The sequence below is a fragment of the Xyrauchen texanus genome, chromosome 11 (genome assembly GCF_025860055.1).
Source record: "Xyrauchen texanus isolate HMW12.3.18 chromosome 11, RBS_HiC_50CHRs, whole genome shotgun sequence".
Lineage (NCBI taxonomy): Eukaryota > Metazoa > Chordata > Actinopteri > Cypriniformes > Catostomidae > Xyrauchen > Xyrauchen texanus.
In genome coordinates, this window is record NC_068286.1 from 45221994 (window position 1) to 45240129 (window position 18136).

General features: G+C 39.9%; 1 protein-coding gene across 2 annotated transcripts in view; it reads right to left on the reverse strand.

Moving 5' to 3' along the window:
- LOC127652071 (prominin-1-A-like) overlaps positions 1 to 18136 on the reverse strand; it is a 45268-nt gene that overhangs the window by 24237 nt on the left and 2895 nt on the right. For both annotated transcript variants that reach the window (XM_052138127.1, XM_052138126.1), the window contains exons 2-4: positions 5257 to 5318; positions 4652 to 4678; positions 4265 to 4470 (exon numbers count right to left, since the gene is read on the reverse strand). In XM_052138127.1, coding sequence (XP_051994087.1) covers positions 4265 to 4470; positions 4652 to 4678; positions 5257 to 5318 — 295 coding nt within the window. The remainder of the gene's footprint in view (positions 1 to 4264; positions 4471 to 4651; positions 4679 to 5256; positions 5319 to 18136) is intronic.

Consider the following 18136-nt stretch of genomic DNA (forward strand, 5'->3'; position numbering starts at 1 on the left):
AACAAAGGAAGCTTTAGAGAGAGAAAAAGAGTGAAGAAAGAAATAGAGCAGATTTGCAGTCATGTTCTCTGCTCCCAGGCCTCTTCCAGCACAATTACTCTAAACCTCTCAGTCATTGAAAGTCCATCAAGACACACCAAGCACACACACACTCACAGTGCAGTCTATGTCTCACAAATGCCCATTGTGATCCAAGAAACTGCTGTCAGCACTGTCACAGAAAAGAGAGGGGACAGAACTAGGCGGATGGGGGATAGAAATAAAGAGGGGTCTTTCTCTCCAAACAGACTCAGGGCTATCAATGTCACATGTAAGAATGTGTCTCTGTGAGTGTCATTCTAGACCACTGCAGGTGTGTTCACTGGACTCTCTTGCAATGGTACAGGCCTTTAAACCTACAAAATATCCTCCAAAATCTGAGGGAAGAACATATATTGTCTTTCAAATTGTTTTATATTGTTAACAAATATCTGGATGTACTGCACATAAAAAAGCATTTCATTTGAAAATGTCACTGATAATTTTGGCACACAAGTGCACAACCTGGGCTGGGCTAGATTAAAGGGCTTTTCCACTGCACGGTACAGCTCGACTTGACTGCTTGCTTTTGGGGGGTTCTCCTTTGTGGATAGTACCCGGTACTTTTTTTAGTACCACCTCGGTCGAGGTTCCAAGCGAGCCGAGCTGATACTAAATGTGATGTCAAAACCCTGCAGATCACTGATTAGTCAGAGAGAATCGTCACTACCAGCGTCACTGGATTTGCGACACGCGACATCAATCCGCTAGTTTTAAATTTAGCAACAGCGATAGCGGTATCATGCAAGTATCAGGAAGTGTCTCAGCTGTTGGCCTTAACCGGCTACCACCGGATCTACCAACAGTGTAGGAAAAAGTACAATATTTTTTTAAAGTGACAACAGAACTATCAAGGACCACAACAGCCGGAATGGTTCAAATAGAAGAAAGTTGAAGTGGTTCGACCAAATGGATGCTATCTATGGCAATAGACAGACGAGCAATGGAAGGGAGAGTGCCCTGAACTCAGCCACGGCATTGTTGGGGTCCACGATGGAGGATGGTACGTTTTGTTACGTTAAATGTAAGTACGCCGTAGTTCTAGCGGGAAGACTAGCAGCTGTACATCATTGCACCATTAGCTAGGTAACTCCTAGCCAATCACATACCATTGCTTTATAAGTCTGTTCACAATCTATCACATTGCTATTTCAGTGTGCTAACACTGCAACCTCCACCACCCCATCACCACCAGTTGAGTCCCGTCCTGCATGGTGGTAGGCTCCTCGCCCCTGCCTCCTATCTCCGGCAGGATATGACGGTTCCAAGTACAACTTCTTCGGACCGCTAGACGGGGCTTACACCAAAGAGAGACATGGAGGCCCATGCTATTCTCCATGGCATCCACGCGCTCCAAGGAGAGCAAAAACCACATTATAGCGACCACGAGGAGGTTACCCCATGTAACACTACCCTCCCTAGCAACCGGGCCAATTTGGTTGCTTAGGAGACCTGGCTGGAGTCACTCAGCACACCCTGGATTCAAACCTGCGACTCCAGGGCTGGTAGTCAGCATCAATACTAATATTACCAATACGAGCTACCCTAGCCCCCCATAGGTTTTTTTAAAGTCAATTTCAGTATAGACTCATATCTTACGTCTTGACTCTAAAAAAGCTATTGAATATTATTATTCAATATTTGAATTGCCCAGGCAAAAAATAAACAATACAGTTCGTTGAACACTCATTGACCTTTTGACCACTATTAGTGCATGATGTCACAATGTATGGGGTAAACTGTCACAAATGAACCTGGCATTAAACAGCCTTTTATAACCTTTTCAGCCTAATTAAACAGTAAAACAATTATGAAAGACAAAACAATTAATGAAATGACTATAGTACGTACAGTATAAAAATCATTATGTCTGTGGAAAGTCCTCATAATGATATGTAGACCAATGTGAGTGATTGTGTGTGTGTGTGTGTGTGTGTGTGTGTGTGTGTGTGTGTGAGTGAGCGTGTATTTATCACTTTGTGGGGACCAAATGTCCTCATAAGGATAGTAAAACCCGAAATTTCTGACCTTGTGGGGACATTTTGTCAGTCCCCATGAGGAAAACAGCTTATAAATCATACTAAATTATGTTTATAGTTATAGGGGATAGAATATAAAGTTTGTACAGTATAAAAACCATTATGTCTATGGAAAGTCCCCATAAAACATGGAAACACAACTTGTGTGTGTGTGTGTGTGTGTATGTGTGTGTGTGTGTGTGTGTGTGTGTGTATTTGTGTGTGTGTGAATTTAATGAGTTAAGATCCCACTGATCAACATTAGACTCAGATCTCCACTTTAAATGAGCATCAGTCTGACTTTTGAGGTTTTGGTCATTTTAGAAATTATTCATTAGGCAGACAAACCACAATCCTCTGCTCTGAGCCCAATCAAACTCACCCGTGCAGGTACATTTTGTTCCCAGAGGACCAAACATATAAATGTACCTTTAATGATGTCCAGCTGACTGTATGTATCCCTTTCATATAATGACAGTCTATATACTGTATATGATATATATATATACAGTGAGGAAAATAAGTATTTGAACACCCTGCTATTTTGCAAGTTCTTCCACTTAGAAATCATGGAGGGGTCTGAAATTGTCATCGTAGGTGCATGTCCACTGTGAGAGACATAATCTAAAAAAAAATCCAGAAATCACAATATATGATTTTTTAACTATTTATTTGTATGATACAGCTGCAAATAAGTATTTGAACACCTGTCTATCAGCTAGAATTCTGACCCTCAAAGACCTGTTAGTCTGCCTTTAAAATGTCCACCTCCACTCCATTTATTATCCTAAATTAGATGCACCTGTTTGAGGTCGTTAGCTGCATAAAGACACCTGTCCACCCCATACAATCAGTAAGAATCCAACTACTAACATGGCCAAGACCAAAGAGCTGTCCAAAGACACTAGAGACAAAATTGTACACCTCCACAAGGCTGGAAAGGGCTACAGGAAATCGCCAAGCAGCTTGGTGAAAAAAGGTCCACTGTTGGAGCAATCATTAGAAAATGGAAGAAGCTAAACATGACTGTCAATCTCCCTCGGACTGGGGCTCCGTGCAAGATCTCACCTCGTGGGGTCTCAATGATCCTTAGAAAGGTGAGAAATCAGCCCAGAACTACACGGGAGGAGCTGGTCAATGACCTGAAAAGAGCTGGGACCACCGCTTCCAAGGTTACTGTTGGTAATACACTAAGACGTCACGGTTTGCAATCATGCATGGCACGGAAGGTTCCCCTGCTTAAACCAGCACATGTCAAGGCCCGTCTTAAGTTTGCCAATGACCATTTGGATGATCCAGAGGAGTCATGGGAGAAAGTCATGTGGTCAGATGAGACCAAAATAGAACTTTTGGTCATAATTCCACTAACCGTGTTTGGAGGAAGAAGAATGATGAGTACATCCCAAGAACACCATCCCTACTGTGAAGCATGGGGGTGGTAGCATCATGCTTTGGGGGTGTTTTTCTGCACATGGGACAGGGCTGACTGCACTGTATTAAGGAGAGGATGACCGGGGCCATGTATTGCGAGATTTTGGGGAACAACCTCCTTCCCTCAGTTAGAGCATTGAAGATGGGTCGAGGCTGGGGCTTCCAACATGACAATGACCGAAGCACACAGCCAGGATAACCAAGGAGTGGCTCTGTAAGAAGCATATCAAGGTTCTGGCGTGGCCTAGCCAGTCTCCAGACCTAAACCCAATAGAGAATCTTTGGAGGGAGCTCAAACTCTGTGTTTCTCAGCGACAGCCCAGAAACCTGACTGATCTAGAGAAGATCTGTGTGGAGGAGTGGGCCAAAATCCCTCCTGCAGTGTGTGCAAACCTGGTGAAAAACTACAGGAAATGTTTAATTGCAAACAAAGGCTACTGTATCAAATATTAACATTGATTTTCTCAGGTGTTCAAATACTTATTTGCAGCTGTATCATACAAATAAATAGTAAAAAAATCATACATTGTGATTTCTGGATTTTTTTTTTAGATTATGTGTCTCACAGTGGACATGCACCTACGATGACAATTTCAGACCCCTCCATGATTTCTAAGCGGGAGAACTTGCAAAATAGCAGGGTGTTCAAATACTTATTTTCCTCACTGTATATATAACTATATCACTCACTCTTCTAAGTGAAATGTAAAGACTGTTGTATCACAACAAAGACTCACCCGAGGAATATAGAGATAGTGATGAGTGTGGTCATGTAGAAGCCTCGTTGGCAGTCAATATTCTTCTTCTGTCTCTGATGCATCTCACCCCCACAATTCTCAAAGCAGCGGCACACACAGAAACACAGACCCACCATCGGCATCAGCAACACAAACAACACCCCCAGTACTGTCAAGACTAAGAAGCCAAGCTCATAGTAGATAGCCTGAAAAGAGGAGAGAGAAGACGAGGTGCCGTACGTATAATAAATGGAAGCAATGAATGAAAAGTAAAGTATAAATGTAGAAGACAAATCATATGACATTCTGGAGTTAAAACAGAAAGAAAAAGACAGTGTACTGTACAGCACGTGAGTAATTCATCGAAATATTTGGATTAAACAGTACCTGTAGCAACAATACAACGTTCTCTGGCTGCTTTGCCGTTGAGTTGAAGAGACATCATTAATGTGCATGCCAAAAGAAAAGAGAAAGAAACAACTGAGATTAGGACATGTGAACATATATGATCCGAAGTGAACTTATTCAGAGGTTTTCATAGTACATAATACATAACTTTAAATCAATAGTTTTATATTGTTCCACTGTTTTTCAATCAATTATGTCATTTGCAATGCTTCATGGGATTGTAGTTCATTTACTGAAAACATGAACAAAGTTAAGCACACTTTGTCTTTTGGTCCCATTTTTCAAAATTGTTTTTGCTAAAAGTTTTTATAGTTGTTCTAAAAGGGTTTGTGTATGTAAATGCGGTCAGTATGTTGAGGTTTTGATGTCTATCCAAATGTAAAAAATGTATGTACATATGGATACCTATGAATACTAATAAGATCGCATTGTGTCTATACATGTATATGCAACATACACAGAATTGCCATTATTTATAAGCAAAACATTACTCTACACCACATGCATACACAGCACACACACACACACACACACACACACACACACACACACACACACACACACACACACACACACACACACACCTTCTTGTAATCCTCCAGTTTGATTCCTCCCATGTTCTGCTGGATAACCTTAACAATAAGATCTGCAACAACAAATTCAGCAGATTATTGTCAACAATACTAAATGTTATGTTTGCTCAGAACTGAACAGCATGAAAAACCAGCCTGATCTCACTTAAAAATCGGCAAGTGTGTGCCGATTTTTCTTTAGCAAAATCGGTATACGTTGAACGAATTTACATTTACATTTATGCATTTGGCAGACGCTTTTATCCAAAGCTACTTACAGTGCACTTATTACAGGGACAATCCCCCCGGAGCAACCTGGAGTTAAGTGCCTTGCTCAAGGACACAATGGTGGTGGCTGTGGGGATCGAACCAGCAACCTTCTGATTACCAGTTATGTGCTTTAGCCCACTATGCCACCACCTCTCCAAAAGAAAAGAACTTGAAAGCACTTCCTCCAGAGGCTAAAGCGGTAAGTGTTTCGGAGCATATAAACAAGTGTGACATCCATTTATATCCAGGAGAGGTCGCCAGAAGCCAGTTGTAATAAGAATTGTTTTCAGCTGAACAGGGTGTAAAACAGTGAAGAGAAATGATTATTTTATTTAATCTACACCCCCCAACCAAAACTCAGATCTAACCCTAATCATTAGTAGAGACCAAATGCAATGTTAGGGATAAAAATGCAACCTCCTTATCACGCCCGTGATTGTTTATACAAATGTGATTACTTCCTCGATTGAATGGGGATTGATCTGTGGTCTCCATACAACTGATGCAACCCACTAACAGTCGTGCCACGGGGAAAAGTAATTATTATTGAGCCGTTCCAAATATGTCCAATGGGAGATAGGGCATGTCAGTGAGTCGGGCATACTGTTGACGATCCTAGAGTAGCAGAATTTGAAGGAAGTTAAATAATGTTAGTTATAGGTGCAATATGAGACTCGTAGTGACGGATTAATTGACAGCTGCTGTCAGACTCTATGTTATTATTATTCCTCACACGGTCGCAAGACGACATGTACATGAATCTGGCGTGGTGAGCTGGAACCTGCTTACGTCACCTCTCACCGCTTACGTCACGAAGTACCGCAACAGCCAATAGGAAAATTCAACTGCAGTAGCCACCGTTCAACGTGAAGAGGTCAGCACTCAGACGTTTTTACACCATATATTGTAGAATTAAAACACTTTATACACAAATGTCAAAAAAATTACTTGAATCAATGACAGTACTAATAAAGCCCCATGCTTACAGATAATTAACTAAAAAAAGTTGGTTTAGGGTTTAGTTACCCTTTAACAGCTACTTTCATCATCCAACAAATTTAGCTAACAGCTATTGATAAAGCTAGCTAGCTAACACCGACATGAGCTATCATATAAATGCAGTCAAGGTATCATGCAAAGAAAAGTGATTACTTCAAAGATTACTTGCTACAGTCTCACATAGTCAGACCTACATCCACACTTTCTTTTAGCCCTGTTTCAGCACTGGAGAGTCAAATATAATATACAGTCTCAAAGTTTATAGTAAAACAATCATAACTGTGTAATTTTAATTATGCTACCTCATCTGTCAGCATGATGCCGGTGAATCTTTCAGTCTCTTTATACATTACATCATTGTTTTGGTCGATGCTGGCGTCCTTATGGAGTGTGTGCACGTGCACGAGCAACAGGCTGCAGTTCACTTAACGGCCACAGGTGTCATTAACAACAAGAGTTTCTGAAACCTTCCATAATGAAGATAGCTAATTTTGCTATTTGTCCTAATTCTAACTATTAATAGCATACCGATAGCTACTAATAGCATACATTAGAGCCAATGGAATCTCTTTTTGTGTTCCATGGAAGACAAAAAAAGAAAGAAATGGAAAGTCATATGGGATTTTTTTTAACAGATTTCTTGTAATTAGATTAGTCCACGTGAAAGGTAATTGTGAGTTTTAAAAAACTATGGCAGTATACAGTAGTTACAGACACTAAGTCATGCACCGTCATGCTTCAACAACAGCTTACATCGATGTTAATCACAGACCTGTACAAAGCGCTGCAGGTGTCTGCTGAGATATTGCTATGTTTACAGTGCAGCGTCAAGTCTTGTGCAAGCCGTTAATGGTATTGCTCTGTTAACGTCTGTCACAAACCATCTGCTTAGCCTACATAGCTGATGTGTTAGCTGTGCTTATGGTGTTTATGCCCATGTGTTTAGGTGAAACACCCACTGATAGCTCTTTTTAGTCTCCTACACACTCTAACACAGACATCCGTTAAATATGATTCTAGCCTATGAATACCTAAAGTTTACATTTGGCAGACACTTTTATCCAAACAGCCTTGCGCATGGTACTCAACTATACAATGTATACATTTTTGCAGTAACAATATTAAGTTTTTCATTAATATCAATCAATATTAATTTTTTTCAAAAACGTCTTTATTTGTTTTTGAGATGCTATACTGATAGTATAAATTAACTCTCCATATTTACACATCAATAATGCTTATTCATTGCTCATCCCTTTGAGTTACGGTAACGAGGGAGTAAGATAAATGGAAGCGCAGCGTAGTTCTAGCGGGACGACTAGCAGCTGTACATCATCGCACCATTAGCTTGGTATCTCCTAGCCAATCACATGTAAGCCGTTGCTTTATAAGTCTGCTCACAATCTATCACATTGCTGTTTCAGTGTGCTAACACGGCAACCTCCACCACCCCACCACCACTAGTTGAGTCCCGTCCTGCACAGGGGTAGGCTCCTCGCCCCTGCCTCTTATCTCCGGCAGGATATGATTCAGAGTACAACTTCTTCAGACTGCCAGACGGGGCCTACGCCAAAGATAGACATCACTTTTCTGTTTTATATTCATCAAATAAATATCATCTTAAATTTCACTCAAGTTTGCAAGCCTTCCTGATAGAAATACTATTATTTCTATACACAATGATATTATTCCAGTTGATATAACCAAGAATATGGGTAAGAAGTACACCTTGTGCTTTTCCTGGCTGTGTGTGGCACCTGCAACTCAACATAACCTTTCCAAAGTTATGATAGAGTGCCTAAGCTTTATTTTTTACAAGGCGAATAATAATAATTTTTAAAAACCCTAATAATTTCAGTCTGACCTGAACGGTTTGTGTGGCACATTTCTCACAATATATCATAATGTAATGAAGGCTTTGCAAAGAGGCTGTTATTGAAGGACAGCCAGGATCAACGATATTGGACCAAATAGCAAACCCAAAACCCATGAGTCAACATTGTTGCTTATTTTATATGTGAAGAAGGCATGTATATAGGAGGCTTACAGGTCTAGTCGGTTTAATAACTGTCAGAGTAAAGATGGAAAATGGTCATGACAATTAAATATGACTGTTTTTGGTGGGAAAAGAATTTATGATGACTCCTTTAATTAAGAACACCCTGGAGATCAGAATAATTTATAATACTATATATATATAGAGACTGATGGTCTCACACCATCATCACTTGGATGCTTCACTGTGTGTATCACTCCGCTTGTGTTCGTACTGTCCACAAGCTTGAATTTAAAGGTTGAATTTAACCAAAATGACATTATCTTAAGAAAGCTGACTAACACACTACAGCATCTCTGCTTTTGAGTGGAAACAGAGACAGGTGATTGCGCACACTCTCTATCTCTCTCTCTCTCTCTCACACACACACACACACACACACACACACACACATCCTTGTTTCTCCACTAACTTGTTAGAAACAGCCCAAGTCGTGATACTGCTTCTAAAGTGACAATTTGGAGAGGCTTGGATGTACGATTGCGAGTATATATATATATATTTGGAGAGCGTCATGACAATCAGTTGTTTTGTTTTCTTAACTATGTAAGAATCCCACTGAACTGTGCATCTGTGTGAGCTGAAAACTGGTTTAAAAGCTTATAAGAGACTTACTACTGAGTAACTAATTCTAAAGGCATAAACTTAAAATCTTTTACCTTATCTGAACCAAACACAGCTTTAAATTAATTGTGTGTGTGTGTATATATATATATAACACCCCTTACAGAAATACTATTCAAAGTTCGATCTAAAGGGTTAGGACACTTTCTGGTTGTCAGACTTAGTGGAACACGTCCATAGTTAATGTGTTATGTGAGAAAACCAGAGCACCTGTAGCGAACTTGAAAGGAACCGACTTCATACACCTTGGTTAAAAATAATTACAAACATGGTCAAGGAAAGTTCTAGCATTATTTGCTTTCAGATGCCACTTGGATTACTATTTTGTAATCAAATCTACAGCATGGTTTCAGTGTCCAAATACACTGTATTTAAGGAGATCATAACGTGATTATCAATCGATTATATATTAATCAGATATTGCACATTATAGGGATGTGTAAAACTATCCATTTTCATAATCGACTTGTTGCTCGGTTGTTTGACTGACTAGTCGACAAATTGGTGTTAAGCTTTATAATGTACAATTAGGCTTAGTTATGACCCCAATTAGACACGTTTCAGGGGGATATACAGAGGCTAAGCGTGGGACTTCAACATGGTAACCAACGGATATTCAACAAAAATATAAGCCAAATAAGTATAACATCTTATTGCACAAAACTAACAAAGATGCAAGAAATAAAAAAGGCTCCAAAACAGAATGGAACAAAACCATTTATGTGAATCCTGATAAACGCAGAATGTCACGCTTCAATCTAACCAGAGCACTTGTTAGTCTCAGGGTGATCCTCGCTGACTCAACACTACAAGATAATGATGCAGGTGCACATCTAGTTCACAACATCAAGCAGTTTAAACCTTTTTTATTGCAACAACTTATTTAAGCAGCGTCAGACAGAATCAGCAAAAGACTTTAATCTCTCCAAAGCGCCTCACAAATACAGGAACATTACTCACAGCACAGGATTTAATGTCTGACATTGCTCATCTTGTAATGTATTGTCGATGCAACACTTTGATGGCTGAAAAAGAAGTAGTGCATAAATGGACTAATTTTAAAGCATTAAAGATACAAAAGTTCTCGCAGAAGGTTTTTCAGTGCTTTTAAGCACAGCAAGCTATAATCAAGCAAAAACCTCTCTAGGAAGTTCTCTCTCTCTCTAAATGACATTGAGAATTGCATCTCCCATTAAAACCACCAGCATATTGGTTATTGACCTTGGATGAGTTGACCACCGTGACACATCCCTCAAAACAATATCTTCAAAATGTTAGTTCAACCAAAAATGAAAATGAGCCCATAATTTACTCACCCTCAAGCCATCCTAGGTGTATATGACTTTCTTCTTTCAGCCAAACACAATCGAGTTATATAAAAAAATATCCTGGCTCTTCCAAGCTTTATAATGGGAGTGAATGGTACCTTAGCCCAAAAAAGCGCATCCATACGGCTCTAGGGGGTTAATAAAGGAGGAATGATTGAGTAGACGCGTGAACGCAACATTTTAAGACTAATACAAATGTACAGTATAGCTGTAAACAACGCATGCTTCCACGTTCAACACTTCTCACGGGAGCTTACGCTACGCCTACGTCATACGGCGGAACTCGACTCTCTTGTGAACGTGTGGACGGCCGTTACCGGAAGCCAGTTATTATAGTTTATAGTTATAAATATGGATATTTTACTTACAAAAATGCATCGCTTCAGCTTCAGAAGGCCTTTATTAACCCCTGGAGCCATATGGATTTATTTTATGATGGATGGATGCAATTGTTTGGGCTTCAAAATCTAAGGTACCATTCACTCCCATTATAAAGCTTGGAAGAGCCAGGATATTTTTTAATACAACTCTGATTGTGTTTGGCTGAAAGAAGAAAGTCATATACACCTAGGATGGATTGAGGGTGAGTAAATTATGGGATCATTTTCATTTTTGGGTGAACTAACACTTTAAGACTTCCTAATGATGACTATTCTTAATAAATATGCTGACATGACAACAAAGCTCTGAATAACATAATCACTTTGTGTCACTTCGTATGCACTGTACGTGTGTCCAAGACAATAAGCTAGCAAATAGAATGCGGGCCAGAGGGAGAGTGTATTGTAAACACTTGTGTTTGTATCTGTCTTTGGTTCTGGGACAGATGGTTGTGTTTGTCAGTGAGTAGTGATTAGACACACACACACACGCAGACTCTTTCACACATGCACATTATCGTGGTCGGTGAATTTATGTATCTAATGCTATATGTGAAATGAGAACAATGAATCTGTAGTTCCAAAACATAACTATGTAACTAAGTGCATGTAAATGTTACAGTTTTGCCTATTATGTGAAACATCTGTTCCCTTCACTAATTGCAAATCTGTGTACTGCAGAATTGAACTCTGCACTGTAACACACACATGCACTCACGTGAACACAAACAAAAACCTAATCCTAAAGCACCTTTACTTGAAAGGCTGAGCTTCTTTATCGTTGTACTAAATTTAGGAGCTTTTTATTAGCATGGCACTTTGCAGTAAGGTCAACAGAACAGTTTTAACATCACCTGATCCAATTGAGTGCACCATGGCCAAGACACAAACTAGAGAAGTACCATTTTACTACAGGTCACAGGTGAGGCCATGTGAACTAAAGGGCAGGGGATACTGGTCAAATTGTTCATGGAAGAGCAGCTATGAATTAATGGGTCATTTAATTATATTTCCTTAATGATAGTCCTCATAAGTTTAGGTTACAAGCAGTGTAGTAATACATTGTGCTGAGCTCATAAGATTCTATTCTGTAATTAGGAGGAGTGGTGGTGGTGTAGTGGGCTAAAGCACATATCTGTTAATCAGAAGATCACTGGTTCGATCCCCACAGCCACCACCATTGAGTCCTTGAGCAAGTCACTTAACTCCAGGTTGCTCCGGGGGGACTGTACCTGTATTAAGTGCACTGGTAGTCGCTTTGGATAAAAGCGTCTGCCAAATGCATAAATGTAAATGTAATTCTGAAGTATCGGTCTTTAGGTCAGCAACTGTCATGAGGTTAAAGTCTAGAATAGATAGTCTCGTAGACGCTCATAGAGGAGCAGTTTAACCAACATGCATTGGGACCATTGGGACCACTGTCATTTTAAGGGCTGAGTCAATTGGAAATGTAATTAATAATCGGCCAGCATGCAACAAAGTGGTAGTTTGTTCAATTTATGCCGCAGCCATCTCAATAATACAGACAGGTCTTACTCATGACAATAGCAGAAGCTCTGTGTAGACATTGTGTTCAGAATTTCTGTCCAATTGATTATTGATTAACAGCAATTGATTATTTCACAGGTATAACTGAAGCAGAATATAGGCAAACAAATTGGTATAGACAATTCTCCATTCTGCCTTTTAAAAATGTGTATTTCTTCCAAAGACTCCATGTCATTGGCCTTGCATTGACATTCTTCCTCCTTGTAGCAGCTTGATACCTGGTAAACGAAACTTTGTTTACAGGCATATTAATAAAACATTTTAGACACTCTTTTTGGTAATCAAGTGTAACTATGTACTGCAGAGCTCAACAATAAGGATTGGCCATTGGCCCGGGGCCAGAGTGAGAGATATAAGGCCTTGATATACGTCATACGAAATCGAAGAACGAACGGTTGTGATGCAATTTAGAACAATATCGTTGCTCAGCTGTTTCGAACTTCTTTTTACCCCTGAAAGAAGAGCAAATTACAACTCCTATGGAAGTGTTTCAGGGCCTTCTTTGGCCAGTTGATGGAACTGTCACTTGCCCTATTAGGCTAGTGCTGCTAAATGCTACATTTGTTGCTATTGGGAATGTTTTTATGCCTAGCAAACCTAAACATTACACCAAGGTAACAGTATCTAGCCGGCTGACATTGACGAGGTTTTGTTTAAAATTGTGGAACTGGGGGGCCCGGGTAGCTCAGTGGTAAAGACGCCGGCTACCACCCCTGGAGTTCACAAGTTCGAATTTCCTCTGTTGTAAACGAAGCGTGTGCTTCCGACTTCTCGCGTGAATTCCATTGCGCTTACATCACTGATGCGACGACTGCTGGCAGGATGCGATATTTTAAAGTTAATAAAGTTTTAATTATCTATGTAGTTTTTACACAAACCAATCGATTTGCTTCAGAGTCATTTGGGTTACTTTTATGCTGCCTAAATATGCCTTTTGGACCATCAAACAGCCAGCAGAGTTAGGGCACCCATGTACATACATTGTATGGACAAACAGAGCTGAAATCTGCTTATAAACATCTTCACTTCGGTTCTGCTGAAGAAGGAAAGACATACACATCTGGGAGGGCTTAACAGTATTTTCCTTATTGGGTGAACTAACTCTTTAAGAGAAGACTAGATTATTATTAGATTATGCTCCTATGCATTTTCTTATCTTCTTCTCAAACATTGCGTTTGTATGAGAGAGAGAAATCCTGATAGAACAAGAGAGGGTATCATTAGTTAAAATGGCATATGGTTAATCCTCTTACAGGGGTCTTGCTGTTGGGCAGTTAAGTGGTCCCTCTCCCTCTCTAATGCTTTTTCCCCCGTTTTCTCCCTTCTTCCACCAAAACCCATCTCTCTCGATTATGTAATCCCACTCTCGCTTCATTCCCTGAAGTGACCAATCTGTTTTTCTCACAGTATATTCAGAGTTATATTGTAGAAACAACTAGCTACTTAGCCATTTTTTGAGACATACACACATTGAATATAAACACAGAGTCGCAATACGTTTCTGACTAAGTCTGTGAACCTCTTTCACAGCAGTACAGTATGATACTGTATAATATGATGACAAATGTGTGCAGATACACTTGGACTTACCCACTAACTAACAGCCAGCTCTTGCCGTTTTGTGCGTAACATGCATCAGACGCTATCTCAGATCGAACTTTTCGCCACTGTTAGCTGACCGTACTGTTCTCAACCGTGCTGATGGAATGGCTTTAGAACGTGGTGACTCACGATTGTCAATTTGCTAACGCCAAGGTAAATAATGCCGCTTTTAGTTGTATCTAGCTTGCCAAGTACACTAATATGTGGTTGATAAAAGTTGATAAAACATACAGTTGAAGTCAGATGTTTACATACACCTTAGCCAAATACATTTAAACTCAGTTATTCACAATTCCTGACATTTAATCGTAGAAAACTTTCCCTGTCTTTGGTTAGTTAGGATCACTACTTTATTTTAAGAACGTGAAATGTCAGAATAATGGTACAGAATTATTTATTTCAGCTTTTATTTCTTTCATCACATTCCCAGTGGGTCAGAAGTTCACATACACTTTGTTAGTATTTGGTAGCATTGCCTTTAAATTGTTTAACTTGGATCAAATGTTTTGGGGAGCCTTCCACAAGCTCCTCACAATAAGTTGCTGGAATTTTGGCCCGTTCCTCCAGACAGAACTGGTGTAACTGAGTCAGGTTTGTAGCCCTCCTTGCTCGCACATGCTTTTTCAGGTCTGCCCGCAAATTTTCTATTGGATTGAGGTCAGGGCTTTGTGATGGCCATTTTTCCACAATTTTGGAGGTATGCTTGGGGTCATTGTCCATTTGGCAGACCCATTTGTCTTGAGATATTGCATCAATATATCCAAATAATTTTCCTTCCTTATGATGCCATCTATTTTGTGAAGTGCACCAGTCCCTCCTGCAGCAAAACCCCCATGCTTCACTGTTGGGATGGTGTTCTTCAGCTTGTAAGCCTCAACCTTTTTCCTCCAAACATAACGATGGTCATTACGGCCAAACAGTTACATTTAGCATCATCAGACCAGAGGACATTTCTCCAAAAAGATAGTTGTCCCCATGTGCACTTGCAAACTGTAGTCTGGCTTTTTTATGGTGGTTTTAGAGCAGTGGCTTCTTTCTTGCTGAGCAGCCTTTCAGGTTATGTCAATAGAGGACTTGTTTTGCTGTAGATATAGATACTCGTCTACCTGTTTCCTCCAGCATCTTCACAAGGTCCTTTGCTGTTGTTCTGGGATTCATTTGCACTTTTTGTACCAAACTACATTCATATCTAGAAGACAGAATGCATCTCCATCTTGAGCGGTATGATGGCCGCATGGTCCCATGGTGTTTATACTTGCGGACTCTTGTTTGTACAGATGAACGTGGTACCTTCAGGCGTTTGGAAATTGCTCCCAAGGATGAACCACACTTGTGGTGGTCCAAAAGTTTTTCTGAGGTCTTGGCTGATTTCTTTTGATTTTCCCATGATGTCAAGCAAAGAGGCACTGAGGTTGAAGCTAGGCCTTAAAATACATCCACAGGTACACCTCCAATTTAGTACACCTCCTATCAGAAGCTAATTGGGTAATTGTCTAAAAACTTGACATCATTTTCTGAAATTTTCCAAGCTGCTTAAAGGCACAGTTAACTTAGTGTATGTAAACTTCTGACCCACTGGAATTGTGATACAGTCAATTAAAAGAGAAACAATCAGTCTGTAAACAATTGTTGGAAAAATTACGTGTCATGCACAAAGTAGATGTCCTAAATGACTTAACAAAACTACAGTTTGCTAATATTTAATTTGTGGAGTGGTTAAAAATGAGTTTTAATGACTTCAACCTAAGTGTATGTAAACTTCTAAATTCAACTGTAGTGTTTATAGTGTATCTTTATGATTTTATGATGATGATGGTTTAATGAAGTTCCAAATTTAAATTCGGGAGGAGCTTGTTCATCTAGCCCTGCAAATCATATTTCAAGGATGTACTGTATAAACGCCTGCTTACCTCGCTCTGACGATGATTCTTCCGGCATCCCTCCACCTCCCCATCTCCACCTATATATTGCATAATGCTTATAACAATTATTTAATTTATCTCTCCATTTCTCGATTTAGTCAGATAGTCCAGGGGAGAATCACAGAGCTTAAGCCCAGTCCCATGCTCGAGCCACTTCACTTTGGACCGCATGCCATATACCTGCGAACTCATGACACTAGTAATGTAGTCTACATACATTTTTCTACATGCCTTTTTCATCAGAGAAGTAGATTACTAGATCATTAAAACTAAATATATATCAATATATAAACCTCTCGCCTTTTTCACTTTGCTTTCCTTTTTGCAAAATGGGCCATGTCTGTTCTGCATATAAGCAGAGTAAAACCAGGTAAAATAGCAGTCCTAAAAACTGTAACATGCGATCATGCTCCATAGCGCTCTCGCACCTATGTTTACCTTTCACGCCAATAGACGGGCCAATAGACGGACCTGTTTTCGCCACACCACACTGGAAAAAGAAACTGGCAACTCAGCTATTAACCCAAGTTTGTGTGTGTGTGTGTGTGTGTGTGTGTGTGTGTGTCTTCATTTTTAAATTAAGTTGAAATCATGCTGACTTGTGGCTTCTACAGAAACATATATATCATCAATTGTCTTAAAAGCATTTCTGACCAATCCTGTGTTAGCAACTGTTGCCCGGCCACCAATGAGAGCCTACCGGAGTAATGTGCGTTTGAGTAGTTTTAAGCGAGATATAATCAAAATGATCAAAAGTATGTAAAACACGTAGTTGCTGGTTCATTTGTCATTTGTAAAAACCGCACCATTCACGGCACTCTCCCATTCATTCCTATGGTGAGTTCTGCAGAGCTTGTCAGTTACTAAGGGGGGCAGAGGTTAGCGAAGGGTCAATTAACGACCTCAGTGCTCATGGTAGATCTGTCTTTAGAGGTTTTTACATTATCATTGAAAATCAATTTCTCTATAGAAAAACTGAATGGGACGTTTACTTCTGGAGCCCCAGATAGCACATAAATGCACACATTTGCACAGACAATATAACAGCATATAAGTAGGTCTAGCTCTCTTTTAATTACAGTACATTTTTTGAATCCAGAGATTGCTGATATTAAGCTTTATCTGGGCTGAGACCGAGGGAGACCCTTCAGATTAAACCACAGACACAGACTGTGTATATATTCATCCCTCTATTCCTCTCATCTCAGACAGAAGGAATACATCCAGATTAAGCTCTGTGTCCCTCTATTAGTCGCTCCATGCAACTCCCCTCCCTCCATTACTTTACAAACAACATGCTACTGTATTAAAACCTGTGAGCTGCTGTGACTAATCTGGAAACTGATCTTTACAGTTGCAAACAGACGAGCTGTAGAACATACTGGCCTTTGACCTGAACAGCCTTTCTATATTCTGTGGATTTGTGAATGTGTACTGTATGCAAATGTGTGTTTGTACAGTAGCTCAATGTTACTGCTGTACTACACCCAGTAATCCAGCCTCAACTACACATTAGATGTACCTTTTGGATCATGATTTAAAAGTCTGACTAGAATTCTTAAAGGGATAGTTCACACCAAAATGAAAGTTAAGTCATTATTTACTCACCCCTGTGTTGTTATAACCCCATTTGTCTTTCTTTCTATTTCTGAAAACAAAGGGAGAAATTGTGAAAGTTTTTGTGCTCAGTGACGTCATACAATGGCGGTTTATGGTGACCACCTTTTCAAGCTTCAGAAGTACGCAAACGTATAATTCAGAAGTCTGATCAATTATTCCATGAGACTCGTGATAGTTATGAAAGCATACGATGAGGTTTGGTGAGAATTGCGACACAACCGTTGCTCTCCTCTGCGCGTTCATGAGACTAAGCGAAAGCAAGTTCAAGCAGCCCCCGTTCGTGAAATGGGGCGTTCAAGCGACAAGTCGTATTGTTTATCTAAAAACAGGTCCACCATAGTGATGGAAACAACAGAACACAACACAGCTGCACACAAACCAGAGAACAGAACTTACTAAATATGTCTGATGAGATGAGTTTGTAGTCGGAGAATAGATGCATTTCTATGCCCAGCCTTATTTATTTGAAACAAGAGTTCTCAGTCAAACTGAGAGATATAGACAGAGGAGGCCGAGTGCTGCTACACTCACACGACACATGAT